This window comes from Melanaphis sacchari, unplaced genomic scaffold, assembly GCF_002803265.2.
Source record: "Melanaphis sacchari strain LSU unplaced genomic scaffold, SCAv2.0 Contig33_pilon_pilon, whole genome shotgun sequence".
NCBI classification, from domain to species: Eukaryota; Metazoa; Arthropoda; class Insecta; order Hemiptera; family Aphididae; genus Melanaphis; species Melanaphis sacchari.
In genome coordinates, this window is record NW_020271205.1 from 1,733,205 (window position 1) to 1,756,020 (window position 22,816).

Consider the following 22,816-nt stretch of genomic DNA (forward strand, 5'->3'; position numbering starts at 1 on the left):
ACCAATGATTAAATACTCAATTAGGTTAACTTTTTAAGAAAAAGTTTAAAATTAAAAATTAAAAAAATTACATACTATGGGATGGGTTGAGGACCAGTACAATGTGATGAGGTAATTTTACCCAAAAAATTACCATAGCTATCACTAGACTATAAATATGAACACAATTTATGTTAAAAAATATATAATAATAATGATAAATACAACTTGTTCTTTTTTACACTCGCTTGATTTAAATTATTCACTTAAAATCTTGTGCGACCATACACATTCACTATCTTATGAAAGTAATTAATAAGTAGTAGGAAATTATTATAGGCATAATATTTATGACAATTGTCAAAAAGTTGAAATAAGGCCATTATTCTTAAAAACAATATCCAACAGACAATCTATTAAGAATAAATTATGTGCTTTGATATTGCATATTAATGGATAAAACTGAGCCATTTCCTATGTATTTATATTGACATGTGTTAATATAATATAGGAATCATTTTGTATCAACTAATCATTGCCAACATTCCATCCGGGAAATATATTGATTAAAACAATATAAATTTAATACAACTCTCATCACAATAGCTATGAATAGGAAATTAAAAATCAAATCAGGAACGTTGATAATAACAGCAGAATACCAAGTTTGGTAATAGTAACAGAATGTTAAAGCATAACAACTAACACAATCATTAAAATCATGTAATCAAAATGTATTAACATTTTATTTTTCTTCTATGGGAATTTTGAAATTTACGTTAATTAAACAATATTGTTATGTTTATGATTATAATAGAATACACTAATCCCATCTAATTAAAAATTCTTCTGACCCATCTGGGTTAGTTCTTTTACATAATATAGTATATTCTTCACCATTAGCAATCCTATTACTAGCACCGAAATACGAATGTACAAGAGTTTTAAGATCAGCTGTAGAATCTACAGCATTCTCAGGTGAACAAGGTCTATTTACAGAGTGACTATGATTTGCAAAAAAATCTGAATACGATTTATATATTGGACGACCATTACAGTTGGTCTTAGACTGGCGTTTAGTTGGAGTTGAACCGCTATTCTGTAAGCCATTCCGGCGTAACCTCTTACGTTTAACTAAATATTGTCCATTACGATCAACTCGCAAATCTTTTTCACTTAAACGTCGTTTGGTAGTGCGAACTTGTGGTTGAGTAATTACAGGTGCTAAAGAAAGTGGCAAAGTAATTGATGAAGCAGAACGAGTCTCACGTGGAAGTGTTGGTCGCCCATTTAATAAACGATTGACACTAAGTCTCTGACTACGGCGACTTTGAAGATCGGTTGTACGTAACAAATCAATATCATCTTCGTCATCAAGGTCTTCATCATCATCTGGTTCGTCTTCACTAGTCAATTCTTCTTCAGATGCAGATATATATTTTTCTGGAGTACTCTCAGTTGAACGCGATGGTGATCGACTTTCAGGAACTTTTTCTTTTTTTATTGATTTCTAAAAATGAAAATAAATTATATTGAGTTAAACAATAACTTAAACAAACATTACTTTAACTTTATTCGTAATCACACTCGAACTTCGAGAACTTCGTTTATTTGTCTCTATCTGTTGTTGCCTAATCCGTCTTTCAATAACAGATCTTGGAACAGGTACAATTGGACTGGCACTTTTAATACATACCTAAGATACATAAATATGAGAATTAAAAAAAGCATTAAAAACACTGTTATATAGAAAATTATAAAAATAAAATAAGCAATATCAACTAAAGTTTAACAAAAAATAACTATTTACAAATAAAAAACAATTTTTCTAATAGCAATTTTAATTATTATGTTACAATTCTAAAAAAATTAATCATACAGATTTAAAATTAAAGTTATTAATTTAGTGTATATTATTATATCTTGTTTTCATGCATATAATATTCAAATCAAACTGACTACAAGAATGAATTGAAAATAACATGATAAAGTGATTAAAAAGATAATATTTTAGTTTTGAGAAAGTGATAATTTGATTTAAAGTATTATTAGTCTATGCTATAAATTTTAAACTTTAATTGATATAGATCAGTGGTTTTCAACCAGTGTGCTACAATAAATCTATTAATAGTTTCATAAGTATGTATTTAATCTGTATTATTATCGATATTCAGTAAAAATTGATGATTAATAAAGATTGACTAAATCATTAATCGAATGAATTGGTGTGCTACAAAAAGTTTTTAGGAGATCGAGTGTGTTGCATAGTTAAAAAAGCTGAAAACCACTGATATAGATAAACAATAAACTTATGTTAGTTAATGTATCTATAGATCAAGATATTAGGAAAGTGAATTCTTAAGGGAATCATACATTCCCTCAAGAATAAAAAATAAAATAAATAAGAAGAAAATAATTAGGGAAATTCCTACTTTTGCAAAATGTCCATTTTTAATAATTCAAATTTTAAGTCTTTGGTTTATTAGAAGGTACAAAATATTTTATAATGTATGACAAATCAACATAGCAAATTTATTTATCATTTTTTTATATAAATAAAAAAGGATTCAATACTTACATTATGTCCAACTGATGGAAGGCCTTTTGGTAACATAACAACATGTGAATCTTGATGTAAAAATTTCAATCCTTCCACAGAATACATTGACTCGGTAAGTCGTTCATTTACTACAAAATCAGTCCTAAAATAATATAAATCAAATGGATTATCATGTTAAACATATGCTTAGTATTATACTATAAAAAAACTGATTCAAAAACCCTAGATATTTTTAAATGAAATGAAAACTTTTAGATTTAATTTTAATTAGTGATAATTGGTACAACATTAAAATAAAAAACTAGTTAAATAACAGCTTTATTGAACTTATTTTTTCAATAAGGTGAATAAAGGATGTGACTAATTGAAATAAGGCAATGATAATATCAAATATCATCACTAGTTTAAAAATTTTTATTAAAACTAATTTAGAGGACAAAATTGTTTAATCAATTTTTTTTTATCTTAATTAATATAGAAATAATTATTATTATTAAGCTCTATAAATTTTAATTTATTTGGAATTAAAAAATAAATCAACAGAATTTTTTGATTATTTAAAAACATAGATCATATAATATTATATATATATAAGAATTTTTTATATTAAAATATTTACTTTTTTGGAGGTGGTAATATACTGAGGTTAAGTTTATTGCGCAATTGGTGATGCAAAAGATTTTCATTAATTGGAACTTCTGCAGGTAACGTGAAACGTGGGGGTTTAGGTGGCAACTTCAGTCGGAGTCCCCACATGTTGGTGGGTTTTTTACCCTGGAATTCAAACCTACTATAAAACAGACAAATATATTTATATAAATAATCAAAATTTAATAGATAATATAATACAAAGAAATTAATAAAATATATTAACTGTTAGTTATCATCTTTTTTAAAACTAAAAGGTACTATGATCTATGTTAGTTATTTATTCAAATTATATACTAACTGATTGGTGTCTTTGAGCAGGGAATTGACAACATAAACTTTCCTGTCATCAACAGGAACATTAAGAATCTATAAAAAAAATGTAATACCTATAATATAATAGCATGATACATTTTCCAAAAGTATTTTAATATAACTATATTTATATTTAATTGGAAAATGAGTTTTAATCCCTTATAACTATATATTGATGACTAAATTTTACTATAAATTGTATTAAAATCAAACATACTTTAGGAGGTAGATACATTGAAGTCCAATGGTTATCTAAGTATGGAAGAATATTTAAGTCCACATCATAATATTTCTGTGGTTTATAAGCAGTCATATTAAAAAGGGCAAGATGAACTAAATCTGACCATTCCATTTCAATGCGCCGTACAAATTCTGTACCTACATTGCACACTGAGCACAAAAAGACATAAAACCTGAAACAAAAATATTTTAAATAAATAATTAAAATTTAATAAGATTGCATTATTCAATCAAAAAATAAATAGTTAAAATAATAATTTAAATAAATTTAAAAATTAGATTATTAACCTATTATAATTAAGTAAAAAGTTAATGTTATACCTAGTAAAATTTAAATTATTTAACCATTTGTGATTCTATGACCAAAACTTATATTATTTAAAAATAAATTAGTAATAATAACCATATGAAACTAAACATTTAACATAATACTTAAATTAAGTTTTATTATATTAACTTAATATAAATAACTAGTTATTTATCAGAATATAAATTCAATATATAGAAAATGACTAGTTTTTATATTAATTATACATAAAAAAAGTTTTTTACAAATAATTATATTCAAACAGATTAGTATAGCTTACCTATCACCGAGATACAGAGGATATATCAATGAAGAGACACATTTTTCATGAAACCATTGTAAACATTTACCACATTGCAGCATATTAATAAACCAGTCACCTGGTCCTCCACAATAACAATAGGTTCCTAAATTGTTAATACGATGATGTATGTCCCACTGTAAAGCATTTAACTAAAAAAAAATAATTAATTTTAGTAAAGAACTAAGATGACAACTAAGACTTGAATTTGAATGTATTTGCATTTTATTTTAAAGGACTTTCTAAAAAGCTACAAATGTGTTCAAAATACAGATTATTCTAACAATAAAGTTTTCTCAGGGTATATTTTACATTTTTTTTAATCATCTATTAAAATGTGTTGCAATTTTTTAATTTCTAACCTATTATACAGTATGACAAAAAAAAAAAAAAATAATAATAAGTTTAAGATTGAAATTTAAACATATATAATATTTTTGTCATGTATAGTAACATCAAGTAATCTGAATTTAAATAAGACTCCTACTTATTATTGTGTTTTTGTTAAAATACAACAATACTGAAAATACTAGGAAAGTACAACATGAGTGGTCAATTTTCAAATACATTTTTTTGTAAATTGTTTCATGAGTTTTCATATTTTATTTTTTATGTAAGTAAAATAAATAATAAATTATTATTTTTTAAATAATTATTCCATATTATAATTGATTACAGGTACATGTGAGAATGGTAGCAGTATTATTTTCAATCATTTTGCATAAACTTATAAAAATATAATTAAAATACATACGTCAAACTCATACACTTAGTATAGTTTACTATTTACTTATTTCATCAAAATTTATTTTTCAAAATATTACTTGAGATGTAAGATTTTCAATACATTTTTTAAAACAGAATATAGATCTAAGCCCTAGAGGTAACTAATAAAAGTATTTACAATCTTATTAGCACAGAAAACTTACATCATAAGGTAGTTTAACGGGTTTTGGAACAATTGTGCTTGATACAGAGTTTATAACTTGCAGTCTATTAATCTGTTGTTTTTCCTTGCATTGGAAACATATCCATACACTAACATCTGGAATTTCAACTTCTGGCTAAAAAAAAAAAATAAATTCATTATTCATCAAACCCTATTTTCATAAATAATTTTAACAGATAATATAGAATGCATTAGCATAAATAAGTTTAAAAATAATATGTGATTAAATATTAGTTTGAAATAAATAATAACAGTTTAATAAAACAATCATTATCCTACACATTAATACCTACATACCTATTACTAAATAACTATGGTTTATTGTTGAATTAATTAAAATTGATTGTTTTTTTTTTTTAAAATAAGACAATTATAAAAGAAGTATTAATTTAAACCAATCCAAAATGGAGCAGTCAATTTTATTAACACTATTGAAAAACAAAGTATAAAAATTTATGAATCTGACAAATAGCAATAAATTACAATATATAAGAAATATTGCATTATTACACCACGTTATTAGGTACATTCTATTAATTGTATGATATAAAATACAGGACATATATTGATAAAATACATATTTCCAACAATTTTAAAGATTTAGTCTCAATTACTTATAAGCCAATAAACAAATTCAATAGTTATTTATTTACTGTTATTAACTATGCATATTAGTTTATAATATAAAAATTATATTTACCTTGTGACATTTACGATGGTATACATTAGCACATTTATCACATACACAAATATCATCTGGCATAGCCTCGATATTGCACACATTGCAAAATTGGGTAGTCGTACTTGTACATGTCATTCGTGTGACATTTTTTAAGAATACCCATTTTACTGTATTATCGCCAAACTTAACTAAGCATTTAGATTCTTTATACCTTAACTAAAAGTTAACAAAAATATTAATTTAATTGAAAAACATATAATTAAATATCATTTACTTTTGCTATAAATCCTAAATAAAATCGTTCATCATTTAAATGAACCAATACTTCTTCTCCACAAATATAACTCTTGCTTTCAACAGTTGTACTATCAGGAGTGGGAGCCTCGGGGCTCTCCCTTTTTATCTAAAAAAAAAAGTATACAATGTTAATGATAAGAATAAAATCAATTATACTTTTAAATAAATCTTTTTAAGTGAAATTAATTTAAAAAGTATACTAAAGTACCTAAAGTACTAAAGTACCTATATCTAAATCATGGGTTAAATCTAAAGAATTAATAAATGTTATCTCCCAAATAATTGTCTTGAATCAATAATGCTAAAATTAAATTTATCAAGAAGTATACATGGTACATAAATTTAAATATATATTATCAGAATTGATTGAATTTTAAACTGATACTTATTGAAAACGAAAAATTATTTATTTAGGAAAATGCTATACCTTGTTTTAAAAATGTAAAAATGTAATTTTATGTTTTTTTTTTTTTTTGATAAGTTGAAATAACCATAATTCAATCAATATATAACTAATAAAACAGCAAGTGGTCAAAAACCGATTGTATATGAGCCAAGTGTGTTATTGATACAATTTATCCTTAAAATTACAATAGATATAAGTGAATATTGAATAATATTTACATATTAAATGTACCAATATTATAATAGACTTTTCATTGTCTAGATTTGATTTCAGAATAATTTTTAAAAATAACTTTAAAATGTTAATTTAAACACATAAAATGTTCAATATTTTCTTTTCCTTAATAGATTATAGTTATTATCGTTTAATTGATAACATTGATGTTATTTTCAAGAAAACAATTCTAGATTCTAATTTAATTATAATTTAAAAACAAAAATTTCTCACGGATTCTTTTTTGATCTGCAACATTTTGTCAGCTATTCATTGTCGAAGAACCCTGCAAATAATTCATTATCATTAAAAACTATCCAAGTGTATTAATTATCTAACAACGATAACAAGGATTTTCTAACTAGTCGATTGAGCAGTCTACTCGTTAGTTACAGTAGATATACAAAATGGGCATACATACAATACATTTTATTCCAAACAAACAACTAAAATTTTTTACCAAATAGTCTGAAAGTGAACAAAACGTTAATCACAAGGCCAGTGACCTGAAGTGAGGGACAGGGTTGTTGTGACTTGTACAACATTTGACACAAGTACGGAAACATGTGTAAACACATTTTCAAGTCTTATGGCTGTACGACACCCACAACCACGGCTCGGCTGACTAACCAACTGCTTGCTCGCTCACACACACACTACATAGTATACAAACATATTCACATATACACACACAAGTCTGTACACATTCGTACAAATATTTCACACACTCACACAAACACACGCATATGCGATCGTACACAACATACTCGACTTGAGTAAGTATGACCAGCAACCCACCTCCGTGGACAAGTCTCTTCACTAGTATCCACGGCTGCTGTCCACCGTTACCCTTGCAGTCCTAAGAACACGGCGACTGGACAAAGGCGACCGACCAACAGACGAGTGGCACATTACCTTGGAACCAGTCTCGGACAGACCATGGCCAAACTCACCGTAAACGCAAACGACGACAACGACGACGACGACAACGGCACCAGCGATCCAATTTTTCGACTTGTCAGCCTTTTGATTACATCTTCGACTGGACCGCGGCTGGGCTCGACGTCTGCGGTTGTGTTCATGGCCCCCGTCGGATCACTGAACTGCGGTCGCCCCGGGTGGCACCACTGCGCCGTCGCCGCCGCCGCTGCCACCGCCACCTGCCGACCAGTGTTATCAGTCAGCCGCTCTGTCGGGTGGGCCGCTTCTGAATTTTTTTCTCCATCACGAAATGCCCATCAGATCGCAAACAATTTACAATTGTTTTTTTCCCCAGTGTTTACGGCGTAATAAAATTACTAAGTTTTCACTAACCCATAAGCCAAGGTACTTACGTGGCTACGTGTATTTTAAATTTTTGCGCATTGTATCGATGTAGACGAAGACTGCGGACGACTGTAGGTTCTATAATTCTATTTCAATAACAATAATATTCAATATTGGTAATTTATATACTTAATTAAATTATTATTAATGTTAATTTACATAAATATTAAGCAGTACATAATAATTGAATAATATGTAAGGCCGAACTAACCCAGATAATTATAATAATAATTAATAAGTTAGAATATTAGACACAATATAATTTAAGTATTATTTAGCTATTTTAGCCTTGAAAAGGTTACTTCAATAAAAAAATGTCATTTAAAATCTAGATTTCATACTGTGGTATAAGTAAATAACAACGATAGGTATTAAAGGTTTAAGGTAGCATGATGGATAGCACAGTAAGAAATTGTGATACAAAAAAAATCATTCATAAATCTTCCATCTGCAAGACAGTAATATTTGTTTTATCGTTACACTATTTTGAATAAAAATAAATTATAACATTGTCGTTTATGACAATTTTCTTTTTTATCTACCACATTTACACATGCATAAGAGGTACCTATAATATACAAAATATATACAATATAAGAATTTAAATGTGTTATGTTTTCAACATACCTACCTGCAATTAAAAGTGAAGCGGTAAGAATTCTGAAGTCAATTTGAAGTTTTTGTAATGTACTATTGTACTAAACTCACTTAAAAGTAGAAATCGATTTTTTTGTATTTTTATTGAATGTATCATAAATACATCGACTAAAATTTTAATTTTAAAGTGCTTTTAACGAATATTGTATACTTATACAGATTGACATTATAACTTACCATATTAAACTAAAAATTATGTTCATACTCAGTGGTGAATTTAGGATTTTTTTATGGTGGATGCTATTTTATTAATAATATTCCTCAAGTACTTATTATGTACAATTTGAGGGAAAACAAATCATAATTTGGTACTTAAACAGCGAGGAAACCTAGTCTTGCATTGTACATGTATTTTGAATTTATTAAATTTATTATATAATTAGCAATATAAAAATTATAAACAATTTAACATATATTATTTTTTAATAATAAAGTACATCACAATACAATGTATTACAATGTAATTTTTTGTTCTGGTAGCCCGTACCAAAAGTTTGCCTCTTGGCGAATTATTAGTACCTAATTTTTAATAAAAATACAACAGTTCAGCTTCCAAGCACCCCCTCCTTAAATCCGCTACTATGTATATTTATAGTGTAACGAAATTTCGACGAAACGTGTCTTGCCATTTAGGACAAGCATCGTATTTATCTCGCACTAACTGTAGTCAGATTACGAACGGTGCTACTGATTATGGTGCTCAGTTTCCCGAGAAAATGCTGTTATCTATATTATTCATAGGGTTCCTTGTAAAAATTGCAATAATTGCATACACGTTTATTTATAATTTGTTATAGGAATTTAGTTTATGTATTACGTATAGGTATAAATCGTATAATTAAATATAATTATTCGGAATTGATAGATATAATAATGTAACATAAACAGTAGAATATATATCTAAAATTTCTTTGAAAACTGAATATTTCGATAGAATCAGTAAATTCCTGTAGGTATGCATAATATACCACAGAATTGCTAAAAAAATATGTTTTGATTGAGCAGCAGATTGAAATTTCTATGTATTATTTATAATCAAAATAATTAATCTTCGCTACCACTGAAAATATTACTATGGTATAGCCAATATAGGTACTTTGTATATAATATTCTATAATAATAATAAGTGCTTATATTTATTGTTTTAAAATATTAGTTCTGTGTCATTACACATTATATTTTTAAATAATTATGAATGATATTTTATGCAAGTATGAACTATAAAGTATTGAAATCATATTAATTTAACGCGTATTTAAACTTAAGATATATGTATTTAAAAGAGAAAAAGGTTATTTTGGCATTTTACTTTTATTTAAAAAAAAAATAATAACATTGTATAAGTTTTTTATACCTCTGTATAATTATTAATTAGTTAGTGTTATATTACTGATATTACTTCTTAACAGTTAATAATTATAAGATTATTTCTACGCCGATAAGGTCAATTTATTTTATATTCAAACCGGGATAAGCACAGAAGTACAGTACTGCATTATTTTTCCATCGATGATTGAGGGCACAGCTAGTGGAGCCCATAACCTGCAAGTATCCGCCCCTGAGTCACTCTAGGTCTTACTTCGGACTTAGTAATAACTAGAGAGCGGATTTTTAAGTTTTTACATATTTTTATTGGTTTTATGCAGCTTTATGAGAGTGAAAAATGTGGACGACTTATCCATCACAGAGTTCGTAGGAAAAAATTTATTTAGCATATTAAAGCATATTTTTGACTTAAGAGAATATTTAGCCTATTTTTCATATTTTAGAATATATTCTATTATTGTTCATAAAAAATCATATTATACATTATTAATTTATCGATTTGTGATATTTTCCAGCAACAAAAAAATTATTTTATATAAGAATGATAAAAATTAAAAATCATCCAATTATCTACTTGTTTGTAATCAAATTGGTAATGATGATCATTCTGTTACTCTTCATCCATGATTGTACTTACGATCTTAAAATAACGTGATAAGAATGATTTCTAATAATAAATATATTTTTACTTTTATATTGTTTATTATTTTAACTTTAATGTCTGACGATTTAGTTAAATTTGTAATATTCATTTTTATTTTTTTTAAATACCGAAAATTAACAGAAGTTTAAGATATTTACATAAACAGTGGATAGAGCCGTATAATAAAATAAATGATACAGTATTTACGACTGATGGTGATATAGTTTAGTAGGTAACTAAGTATGAACTAATTTTGTTTTTATTCATTTTATTTGTTTTTTTATTAATATTTCATTATATTTATAAAGGTAACTAAGTATGAACTGATTTATATTTTATAGTTAAATAACTTAGCTGTCACTAAAGGCCATACAAGTTATATATTGTTTTTATATAATAGATTTCATTATATTCATATACCTATGAACTGTTTTGTATTTTTTATAGTTAAATATTTTATATGTTACCAAAAATGAATGGTACATAAGTTATTTATTGTTTTAATTGAATTATTTTGGAAAAAAAAACAAATCATATTATCTGCATATTTACAAGTTTAAGGAATATTTAGAGAATATTTTAGGGTTTTTTTAGAACATATTAGCATCATATTTTAAGCTTTTAAGAACCTAAAAATCCGCTCTTTACTAATAACTAACAATAATTATCATTTATTTACCTATCTTATAACAAAAATTATCTTGAAAAATAATTTATTAATAATATAAATATAATATAGTTTTTTATGACCGATTTTAACTACCGGAAATTGAAACACCACCTGAACCATTGAACGGTTTACTTATCAGTACGGATCCAGATTCTAACCTGTTCCTGAATTCAATTCGAACATTCAATTTATGTTTCCAAATGACATCGTTCGGAGCAACAGAAATAGTTAAAAATAATGCTGCAAATGGTCAACAATTTAATTCAACATTCAAAATCAAAGGCCAAGTTTATCATAGAGTGGGCTCATTGCTACCAATGCCAAACGAACCATATACATTTTTACAAATTTACTTTATGGCGGTGAGGATATTTGGTGTTTTGTTATTTTTATGGATCGTCATCATTCACAGTGCACCATTCATCTCAGTCATATACCAGTATACGAAATTCCCTCTCACTTACAATAATTTAATTATTTTTTATTTGAATACCAAAATATTCATTAGATATAATTTATATGACAAAACAACGTTTGCCGGGTCAGCTTGTTAATAATATAAATATAATATAGTTTTTACTGTAACCAGTGTAATCCAAAAACATATGAGCTGAGCACAATTTTTTTGACAGGTATTTAAAGATCAAAGTTTTACAAAATCGGATATTTAAACAAAGAATGATGATTTTAGTTTTTTCTTAGAATTCAAAAATATTATTTGTGAAAACTATTGAGCTTTCATGACGTATATTATTAGATTTAATTATAAAAAAAAATATTTAAAATGTTTTAATTAACTTTAAGCTATTGCCTATACATCATCATCAACTTATTCATATCAATCTATGATAAGTCAATAATAACTCAAAAATTTATAACAATAACCTAATATAATAAATGCAAGGAGTTCGGCAAAAATGAATTCAAATAATGGCTACCAAATTGTTAATAATAAAATAAATTATGCTATAATGTAGCAATATAATTAATATATAATAAAATATATTTAGTAAAGGACTTAATGTGGACTGACAGACGGTCTTCTCCTCAATATTGTGTTGTGTTTGCAGCGATTTATTTTTAAGAAATACATTACAGCTATTATGATCTACTCAAAGACGAGACATACCGATACCTTTATAATAATTATTGTACTGGAAAATGGTTACCTATACATATTTGTCCACTTTTTCATTATCGTTATTATTATTGACTTTATTTGAAGAATTACGATCTATACATAGTACAATAAGTAATAGTAATTAACATTTACAGACAATTTACAGGAATAAACATATGAGGAGGGAATCACATTTGTGACACCTTTTAGTTCTTACATTTATAAGTTTTAACTTCAGTTATCAAATAACGGCACCATTTCTTCTTGAGGCATCTGGTTGGGTTACCTGGAAGTGTTAGTGAGGCTAACTCATCGATTAGATGGTTAGGAATATCTTGTAGTTTGGCGTGGAAGTGTTTATAGTAGATAGCAGCTGTATCGTTGATGGAAGGTAATTTGAGGTCGGAGTTTATAGTTTCGTTCGAAACGAACCAGGATGCACCAGATAACATTAGCTATAGTAGGTATTTTTTTAATATATACCTAATATAAACGTCTACGAAAACATAATATAGGTAACTGATAACTGGTAAATAATATAATACAATCTTAAAATGTGTTTTATAGTTTCCAGAAGGAATTTACGAAATGCATTTCTTCTGGCGTACTGCATAGTCGTTTGGACACGAATGCAAGTGACGAGTGTTGAGAAAAATATTAAAACCGATAAAATTACAAATAGCTTGATTTATAACTAAGATTTTCTTTTTGCATAAGTAACGTTATGTGGTGTCGTAGTTGAACCATTGAATGTATACAAATGGATACTGTTTCTAGAATCTTTATATGTAAGTGATACTTCAATGCTATGTCGGACGATAAATATTTCCCTTAAGATTGTACTGACGATACTAAAATAATATGTTATATAATATTGATTAATAGCATAATGCATATAGGTATGTTTATTTTATGGAAAAAGCATTATGAATGGGACCTAACTACAAAAGTGTAACACACACGTAAAATTGTCGTATTCGCAATAAATAAAACATATATTTTATGTTGCGATTTTTAATATTTGTATAAACTTATCGACTATTATACATTTATATACTATATTACAATTTTCTTGTATCCTTTTTTGGAATCAGCAAGTAACTATCTATTTATATTACATTGTTATAATATTATTCTTATAGTTTATGCACTTTTATCAAAGTACGTGACGATAGATATTATTCCAAAGCATTATTATACAACTCATTCGTTGTTAAACTTAACGTGATCAGACGATCAGTATACTTTAACAGTCTATTGCCTATTAAGGATTTTTAATTGGATGACATCGATATGAACTTAGTGGACAGTAGCCCAAGGTTAGATCGATCTATGTTTCTACCGATATACATTTTGAATATATTTCCCTTACAAACTGATTTCTTTTATTTGCCAATCAAATCTTAATTTTCAAAGAATAACTGTACAGTAGTATTGACTGAAAAAATATATATTGCCATCATTGTAATTTTTAACACTTCAATGTTATATTACATATATCATGCTACTCTGAACAGCATATTATTGGTCAATAGATGCAGATTATCCTAGACACTAACAAGATTGATAATATATATATTATTTTTGTTGTATTATTGGATGAAATTAATAGCTATACTTAAAACTAGGTACCTATGATATAAATTGACAATAATATATGAGTTTAACCATCGATTGCCTGAAGTTCACTGTTATAGTTTCATATATTTTTTTAAATATCAAATTATTATATTTACAAACTAATTAATGGAATTTAAAAAATAAAATCACAATATTATTTAATAATCAAAAATCAAAATTCAACGAAAATGTATCTACTATTTTTATTCATATCTTGATTTTTAAATTACCATGTCACTGGCTAAGTTATATACAAATTATTCATTATAGTCTATAACTCACGAAGTTTTAAATAATGGACAACGCACCTGCGCGTATATCGAACTATTTTTATAGATAATATTCACAAATTAAAAAGTATTCTAATTTTATATTACTTATATGTACTAAATTTTTAAGCCTTAACAAAATAAATTAAAATAATTATGAGGTTTTGGTTAAAAATGTATATTATCTAATGCGTAATATTCTATGCACCAAAAATGTTTACAACTTCTCAAAAAGTAATAATTGTATTATTATATCTATCTGTAAACCTAAAGCCCGGTTTATTCGTTGACCTTTAGCCAGATGATTAGATAGTGGCACCAATTTACAATGCCAGCTAAAATCCAAAAAATATTTTAATAGTAAATAATATGGTACTCTATAAGTCGTGATACAAATTAAAATTATCAGTATCAAATATTAATCAAAAATTTTGTTAAATAAAATCATTCCATTTATTAAACACGAAAAACCTTCAAATTAAGACAATTTAGGTTATACTAACACGCCATAATATTGTGGGAATTAGAAAAAAAATCAAAATTTTTTTAATTGTTTTTTAGACTGATCTGAAACCGGTTATAAAAATAAAAATCAAATCAAACTTAAGTAGACAGAAAAAAATGTTTTAGATTCAAAAAATCACACTAATATTTTATAAGCGTTTAAGTTCAAATGTTTATAACATTGGATATTTCCTCATAAAATTACTATTTCTTTTCAAACGATTTCTGGTATTTTGTTGTAATTATAAAACAATTAATTATCAGATACTTGAAATTTTTATTAAATGTTTAAATAATCATTTTTTAAACATGATAAAATATTCAAAATATATTGTTTCTTTTTGAGTTATTAATGATTAATTAAAATTTGAAATTTTTACAAATTTGATTTCTATAAATGTTGATAAAAAAATGTGCATTTAATGAAATATAAAATCTTACATAAGTTTTTCTTATAACTATACAAAAATATTTAAAATGCATAAGCACAATTTGTTTTTAAAATTATTCAATATTCAAACTACGACAAAATTCATTAAAATCACAACAATTTGAAAATAGTTTTGTAGTTAAAAATTAATAAAATATGCAATTATTATTTCTAAGGCTTAAAAGTTTAATAAAAAATTCCTAATAAGTAATTCATATTGAAACTGAAAAATTAATGTACAAGCACATTTTTTTTAAAATTTGGACAAAATTACATACTTTATGTTAACTATGAATAACGATTTCCATCATTTTATTATAGCATTGATTACAGAATATAGTAGGTAATAAACTATTATATGATCAATAGTTATAGTTAAAAAATATTATTCAGAAATTAAACTATTATGTATATTGTTTCATTTTATATACAATGTTTTTGACAATATTAATTTAACCTGCCGTAAATTAATACAAAATAAATAATTACTTAATAGCAATATAAAAAATACAACATGAAATATACTTGGTAATATTATACACTGATAGACAGTCTTCACTCTGAATCATTTTTTATATATAATGAAATATCATTGAATTTAAATATTCAACACATCCACCTCAATGACTCACTAAACACCTACCGACTGGTAACCAGTTTTTTTTTTTTAAATTTCGTATTAACAACATTCACAAATGAATGATTTTAGCATTGATTTAGGTACTAAGTTTATTTCAAATGTACAGTATTATGTATATAATAGATATTTATAGTTCATTTTATTGTTGTAAATGTATTTATTAACTTCCTTGAATTATACAAAAAAAAAAAAATTATCTTTATTATCTACATTTATTGACCAATAATACATAGGTACCTATGATGTAAAAAATAGTAAATATTTGCTCTTAAAACATATTTATAATACGCGATTTAAATCTATATTAAGCAACTAGCAAGTATATTGAGTTAACATTTAAGTTTTAGCACCTTCTCTCTTATAAATGAATCTATCTAGTAACTATAGGTATACCCCTGTATGTTTATATATATATATATAGGTAATTCAAATAAGTTAGGAAAATAAAAATGCGGGTTCCTATATATAAACAAAGTATTTTAAAATCGTAAACACATTTTTTTTTTTTTTACTATTCCAGTTGTTTTATAGCTTAATTTCACATAATTTAAAATTAAGTTAATTAATAGTATCCAAATAACATATATTTTTAAAAAACGTGATGTTTTAAATTTATTCTTTAACTTTTAAATGTTTAAATAAATTCAAGTATTTACAAATTCATTAATTTTTTAGTTTACAATAATTAAGAATAAATGCATATATTATTACGAAGTAAAAATTAAATATACAGTTAATTATAGTAAAATATCTTATATTATTTAAAATAAGAATATTGAGGTTTAGATCCATGCACTAATTAAAATTTAATTCAATTTTACAGAATAAAATTAACTATTAAAAAATTATTAGTTATAACCGCATTAAAAGTTAATTTGAAAAAATTATTTCATACTTATAGATACGTACTACGTAAACAGAGAATGATAAACATTTCTGGATTTACTTATAATCGTACCAACGTCTGGTTTGCATCAGTATTCGTTTTTAACAGATTCCAAATAAGGAACTATTTTTGTACGGCCTTTAAATCTATCAATAATATGAGCTAGAACTATAAAAGCGACATCAACATTAATATTCAGATAAGCAGATGTTTCTACAATTGGTACAGCTTTCTTAAATTCATTTTGAGATACAAGTTTTTGAACTTCTTGAACATATGCTTCATGAAATTTATCATTTTTTGTAGTTACTAATACCACTGGTTTTTTTGTATTCTTTATATTTTTTAATATATTAGTCACAGTTTCCAATTGTTTTACAATACTACGACCAGGTACTACACTGACATCAAACACGCATATAAAACCATCGACATTGAATTCACCGGGAGGTAATACTTTTTGCTCATATTTTTCTTCGACACCTGAAATTAATAGAATGTATTGCTATAATATTGAAAAAATACATTTTTTATAAGTTCATATATGATAACGTATATTATTTCATATTTTATTGTACATTAGAAATAAAATAAAATAGCTATATTAATTTAACTACTTAATATTACAAATTTTAAATTATGAATACCTAATTGGCTTCTACAAATATACATTAATTTTTCAGGCGATTCAATCGTAGTAGCCACACAGCGTTTGATATATGGATCCATTTTAACTCCTTAAACAATTTTATCAATAATCATTTTAAAAATGTTATCATCATTATATTATATAAATAAAATAAAATGTACTATTTTAAAATTTTTCTATTAGATAATACGTAGGTACGTATGTTATTTAAAAATTAAAATACTGACCATAAATGATAATTAATATTAAAAAAAAAAAAAATTAACCTACAATTCTAATTAATGATATTTTAACTCAAGAGTTTTAAAACCATTTAGTTATTATTAAAGAATTTCAAATTATTAAAATAAATTTATAGCACGACTTAACGCCTTTAAACAAGTTAAATATATAAGAAAACATTATTGTTTAGTTAGGCTAACCCTATAATTTCTAATTTATATTACTGATAGTATACATGATATCTTAATATCTATATAGGTTTTCACATGATTAAGTTTCTGATACAACGATTATAAATAATTAAATAAGGTATGAAACCCTATAAAGATATACAATATACATTTATTAAGTTTGGCCTTGATATAAATAAAAAGTTCTGGATTCCCGATAGCAGAATGAATCAAACCAACACTCTCTTATGCCTAAAAAGCTACATATAATTAGGTAAAACTAAAAGGGTTATTTACCACTAAACGGTTGAAATGTTGAATCATCTATAAACTCAGTTTGTTCAATGACACGAAACATGTACTCAGTACCTTCTTCAGACGTTTTTATAACATCTCCCCAGTATAAAAAATTATCGTTATTAACAACTCGTCCACTAAAATCAGACTAAGTATAGAAACAGAATTATATGTATCTGTATAATATTCAATAAGTAATTAATACATTATATATTTTGTAATTTTTGATTGATAATCAATAAATATTTAAACTATTACATTGCTTAATAAAGAAATATGATCATCTTTGAAGTCATTAGATGTTATTCTCATAAATCTGTTACATAGACATGATTTACCAACTCCCTCTGCTCCCTTTTCTTTCTCTGTACCAGAAAGCCCCACAACAGCAACATTAATACAACGTGGTATAGCAGTTGTCTTTTCGTATTGTCTTTTCAAACGACTATAATATAAACAAATAAAATATGACTTTTGGTTAGGTAATTAATTAAATAATTAGATATAGATTCATATTTCATAAAATATAACCTATTCAATGAAATAAAAGTAATAATTTTAATATAATTTCTAAAAATAAATCCTAGATACAAATATTATAATTAAGACTCGGAAGTTATTGCATTTGTATGTTTTTATCTATTAGGTATTATTATTATTTTTTTTTTCGAGTTATTAGATTTATTGCTAAGCAAGCTTGAAATTAATTTCACAACTCTGCTAAAATAATATTTAAAGTTTATAGTGCATATTTTGGATATTTAGCAATTTTGTGATTTTAAGAGCATATTTTATAATTTTACCATTTTACAGAGTATATTTGATGATTAATGATATATTTTTTTATAAATTATAAAAAAATTTGAAAACTGGACAATGAAAAAAAGAAATACTTTATAATATATATTCTATTTTGAGGATTTTCATTCATATTGTGTTTTTTCAAATTCTTAGTTGACATACAATTTCCTGTTTTTATTAATAAATATTTAGTACAAATTATAAAATATAAAAATATTTTTTAGCAAAATATTTGTATTTATGAAAATTGTGAGTATAAAAAATAATAAGTAGGTACATATTTTTGAAGCATATTAATCTGTAATATTACACGTGAATAATTGCATACATATTTAGTACTTTTTGAGTGTAAAGTTCCTAGCCTTGATTATAACTATTTGTTCTGTATAGATTATATAAATATTAAAAAAGACTTGCTTTTAAAGCAAGAGAAAAAAATTACTTTAAAAGATGTTTGATTTATACTTTTTAAGATAAATATAAATATATGTATTTTAAAATATTTTAATAATATAATTTATAATAAAACTATTACGCTAATTGGTACATAATACATAATATATAAAATTATTTTAACTCAACTTAAATTTTTTTTTTCAACAGATCAACCTTATAAAATTAATCATGTTAAAAATATTTGATGCCTAAATGTGGTGTATCAGTCTTACAAACGTATTACATGGCTAATTTATATTCAGAAGAAACTATTTTATGTTGTTAGTTTTGATATTATAGTAAATTGGCTTATACAATTTAAAGTTAATAATATTATCTGTATTCTCTGATCATTTTTTTTTTTTAATTTTTGTTTTAAAGCAATTTATTGTTTATTATAAGTACCTATGCCTATGTAATATACTAATATATTAATATTTAAAAATGTTTATTCCTAGTTTTAAATTAAAATTATGATAATAGATAAAACACGATAATATTATTAAATAATATTTACCTTTAAATTTGATAACAGTTCAATTTAATATGATATTAAAATCAACAACACAAAATGGATCTTGTTATGTAAATTTTCTATGTTGCACGTTTGTAAGACAGCACATGTAGACATCATGACCATCACGTCCTTTAATGTAAAACTATACCAATGGATTATTGTATCATACCAATATATTTTGTTGTCTTTAAGACGTCGATAACTCATAACAATATTTTGTGCTATAGTACCAAATAATTGTCTTTAACTGGAATATATTTTAATTATAAATTATTATGTATGCACTATTACGTTTTAATAATTAAATTATAAAAAATATAAACAATAATTTCTAATATAATTTACAACTGATAATTGAATAAAATTAGAAAAATTTTAAAATATTTTATTATGTCAAAACTGCACGCACATATTTACAAATCAATTTAAATAAAAATGATGCTGTACGAACAATACTTACTGATAAAATGATAATCTAATGAGTATAAATGTGTATTTACACTGTTTATTGATTACACTGTGCACCATAGATTATGAATTATAAGTCATAACTTACCATGACGCATCATTTTTCAGATTATCATACAGTTTAGTTTTAGTTTTAAGAATAGGTAAAGACGTCAAGTATAATAGTATTTTTTTTTCGTTCAGTTTTTTTATCGTCATCTAGAATCATTGCAAGTTACATTGTGTATATTGACCGCAAAAATGATGAATAAGTAGGTACTAAATAGAATGATATTATGTTAGTTGTATACATTTAAGAGTATTAATTTTTATTATTATTCAATTTTCATTAATTATTTTGAGATCTAAATCAATAGATTTGGGACGTTTAGGTCATTTGCACACGACAATAACATAGGAGGGGATTTGATTTTACACTTTTATCATTAAAAACATAACTTCTGTGCATTTTATAATCATTTAAAACCAAAAAGTGTGAAAAATATAATTTATAATTTAAATTATTTATAATCAGATTTATGATTATAAATAATGAGCTATTATTATTTACATATATTTTTTGTATTTAGATTCTAAATCAATTTTACAATAAATTATTATATTATAAGATATAATATTCGCATTATAATTTATACTGGTTAAGTATTTAAAAGATAACGTTATAATTATACTATATTAGTATAAAATATAATATATATTAAAATAAATTGTATATTTATAATGCATACCAAATTATACTTCAATCGCACAATAATTATAATTCACTTTTTCGCTCCAATATAATATAACCTTCATATAATTAGTGATCTAAACACTAAAATAATGTATAAAAAGTAATACAAAAATGCAAAATTCAAATCACCCAATACCTACGTATAATTTTTTATCTTAAAAGCTATTGTCTTAAACAATTAAGCTCTACTAACTTATTTATTTTGAAACATGTTAAGTATTCAAATATTTAGACAGAAACACTCCTTGAATAAGGCTGCCGTAGGTTTTATAGTTAATTTTAAACAATAAACCATTTCATATTCTATATTGATACGTTAAATTAAAATAATATTATTTTATCATAACTTATTTTTGCCACGTTATTTTTTCGAAAGCTATACATCCGTGTAATATATAATTTTGATCAATGCTAATTATTTTTTTAAAAAAATGTGTAGGCCCTAGGCACTGAGCCTATTCAGAAAGTAGTAACTTGGAATATATGTATATATACGATATACATATACATCGGTATAATGTGTGTATTATACTATATGTATATCGATCTTAAGAGAGGTCAACGTTCTACTTAAGTAAAATTAAAATAAATCCAATATTTCATTAATTTTACTAAAATATTATACATTTATACCTAATAACAGTAATAACATAGGAACAATAACATGATTTTTATTTTCCAATATGCCTTACATTGAAACCCAATAACACAAATTTGTAGCACCTAATGTTTTTTTCAAATATTTTTTTTTTAATCAATAAATATTTAATTGATATAAAAATAAAATTGTATGAATAAATAATTATTTGCTAATTAGTCATAAAGCGTCAACCCTGTGCAAAGTTATAAAGGTTTTAAAGTGCCCCTGCAGAAATTTTTGACGCGGGAGGAGACGGTTTTGAAGGTTTTACAAAGTTTTCAACAGCTACAAATCATAGTGATCCGAACTTAGAAACAATTTTATATTAACTGAATCCGTTAAAGATCGATACTTACAGAGAGGTGATAAAACTATAAGAAAAAGTCATAAAATAAATCATTGTTTACGGAGGACTTCCATCGCTCATCAATACTTAGGTACCTACGTAAATTGTAGAGATCTGATGCCGATCGCCCGATTGACAACTAACAATAAAATAATTTTTATCCGAAGTTTGAAATAATATGGTGATATCAGTTTAAACCAAAGGTTTCAACTCACAAAATTATCTATATTTGAGGATTTCGAGCATATTTTAAGTATAGAATATATTTTGAAATACATTTTTAATCATTTAATACAATATTAAATAGGAAATTTTACAAATGCGGCCCGCTACATTTTTTTTAAATAATAGGAAATCCTTTGTTATAAAAGATTGAAGATTCGTGATTTAGACTTTATTTACTGCAGATAGTTAATATAATAATATGATAGTTATTTATGATTGAAGTATTGCAATTTTTAACACATTTAAGATAGGCCAATATAATAATTATTAATTCATAGATTGTATCAATTACTTTTTTTAATTATAGATATTTTACTAGTCAGTG

General features: G+C 24.8%; 2 protein-coding genes across 6 annotated transcripts; both read right to left on the minus strand.

The window, feature by feature from the left end:
* Positions 1-7,985, minus strand: LOC112596703. Of its 4 annotated transcripts, none has more exons than XM_025342476.1 (12): positions 7,851-7,985; positions 7,132-7,183; positions 6,256-6,384; positions 6,000-6,197; positions 5,280-5,414; positions 4,330-4,502; positions 3,720-3,915; positions 3,489-3,556; positions 3,159-3,326; positions 2,558-2,681; positions 1,544-1,675; positions 1-1,489 (listed from the first exon to the last, which is right to left on the minus strand). In XM_025342476.1, exons 2-12 carry the CDS (start codon positions 7,153-7,155, stop codon positions 803-805), a joined length of 2,034 nt encoding a protein of 677 aa, XP_025198261.1. In that variant the 5' UTR covers positions 7,156-7,183; positions 7,851-7,985; the 3' UTR covers positions 1-802. The 4 variants fall into 4 exon arrangements, with proteins under 4 accessions (XP_025198261.1, XP_025198258.1, XP_025198259.1 ...); XM_025342473.1 differs by having other exon boundaries at positions 3,159-3,329; XM_025342474.1 differs by lacking the exon at positions 7,851-7,985 and adding an exon at positions 7,696-7,842 and having other exon boundaries at positions 3,159-3,329.
* A 9,005-nt stretch (positions 7,986-16,990) lies between these two features.
* On the minus strand, positions 16,991-20,377 carry LOC112596710 (rho GTPase-activating protein 190-like). Of its 2 annotated transcripts, none has more exons than XM_025342483.1 (5): positions 20,249-20,377; positions 18,585-18,771; positions 18,327-18,474; positions 17,636-17,725; positions 16,991-17,471 (listed from the first exon to the last, which is right to left on the minus strand). In XM_025342483.1, exons 1-5 carry the CDS (start codon positions 20,284-20,286, stop codon positions 17,077-17,079), a joined length of 858 nt encoding a protein of 285 aa, XP_025198268.1. In that variant the 5' UTR covers positions 20,287-20,377; the 3' UTR covers positions 16,991-17,076. The 2 variants fall into 2 exon arrangements, with proteins under 2 accessions (XP_025198268.1, XP_025198269.1); XM_025342484.1 differs by having other exon boundaries at positions 20,080-20,365.
* Positions 20,378-22,816: the final 2,439 nt, after the last annotated feature.

Excerpts from the sequence above, each read along its gene's own strand:
- LOC112596703 (XM_025342473.1), bottom strand. The coding sequence starts at position 7,155 with ATGTTGCAGATCAAAAAAGAATCC. Across the intron at positions 6,198-6,255 it reads ATTTAGGATTTATAGCAAAA|TTAAGGTATAAAGAATCTAA; the intron begins GTAAATGATATT and ends GTTAACTTTTAG. Across the intron at positions 3,557-3,719 it reads CAATGTATCTACCTCCTAAA|ATTCTTAATGTTCCTGTTGA; the intron begins GTATGTTTGATT and ends TTTTTTTTATAG.
- LOC112596710 (XM_025342483.1), bottom strand. The coding sequence starts at position 20,286 with ATGAGTTATCGACGTCTTAAAGACAACAAAATATATTG. Across the intron at positions 18,475-18,584 it reads ATATTTCTTTATTAAGCAAT|TCTGATTTTAGTGGACGAGT; the intron begins GTAATAGTTTAA and ends TTCTATACTTAG. Across the intron at positions 17,472-17,635 it reads TATTTGTAGAAGCCAATTAG|GTGTCGAAGAAAAATATGAG; the intron begins GTATTCATAATT and ends TATTAATTTCAG.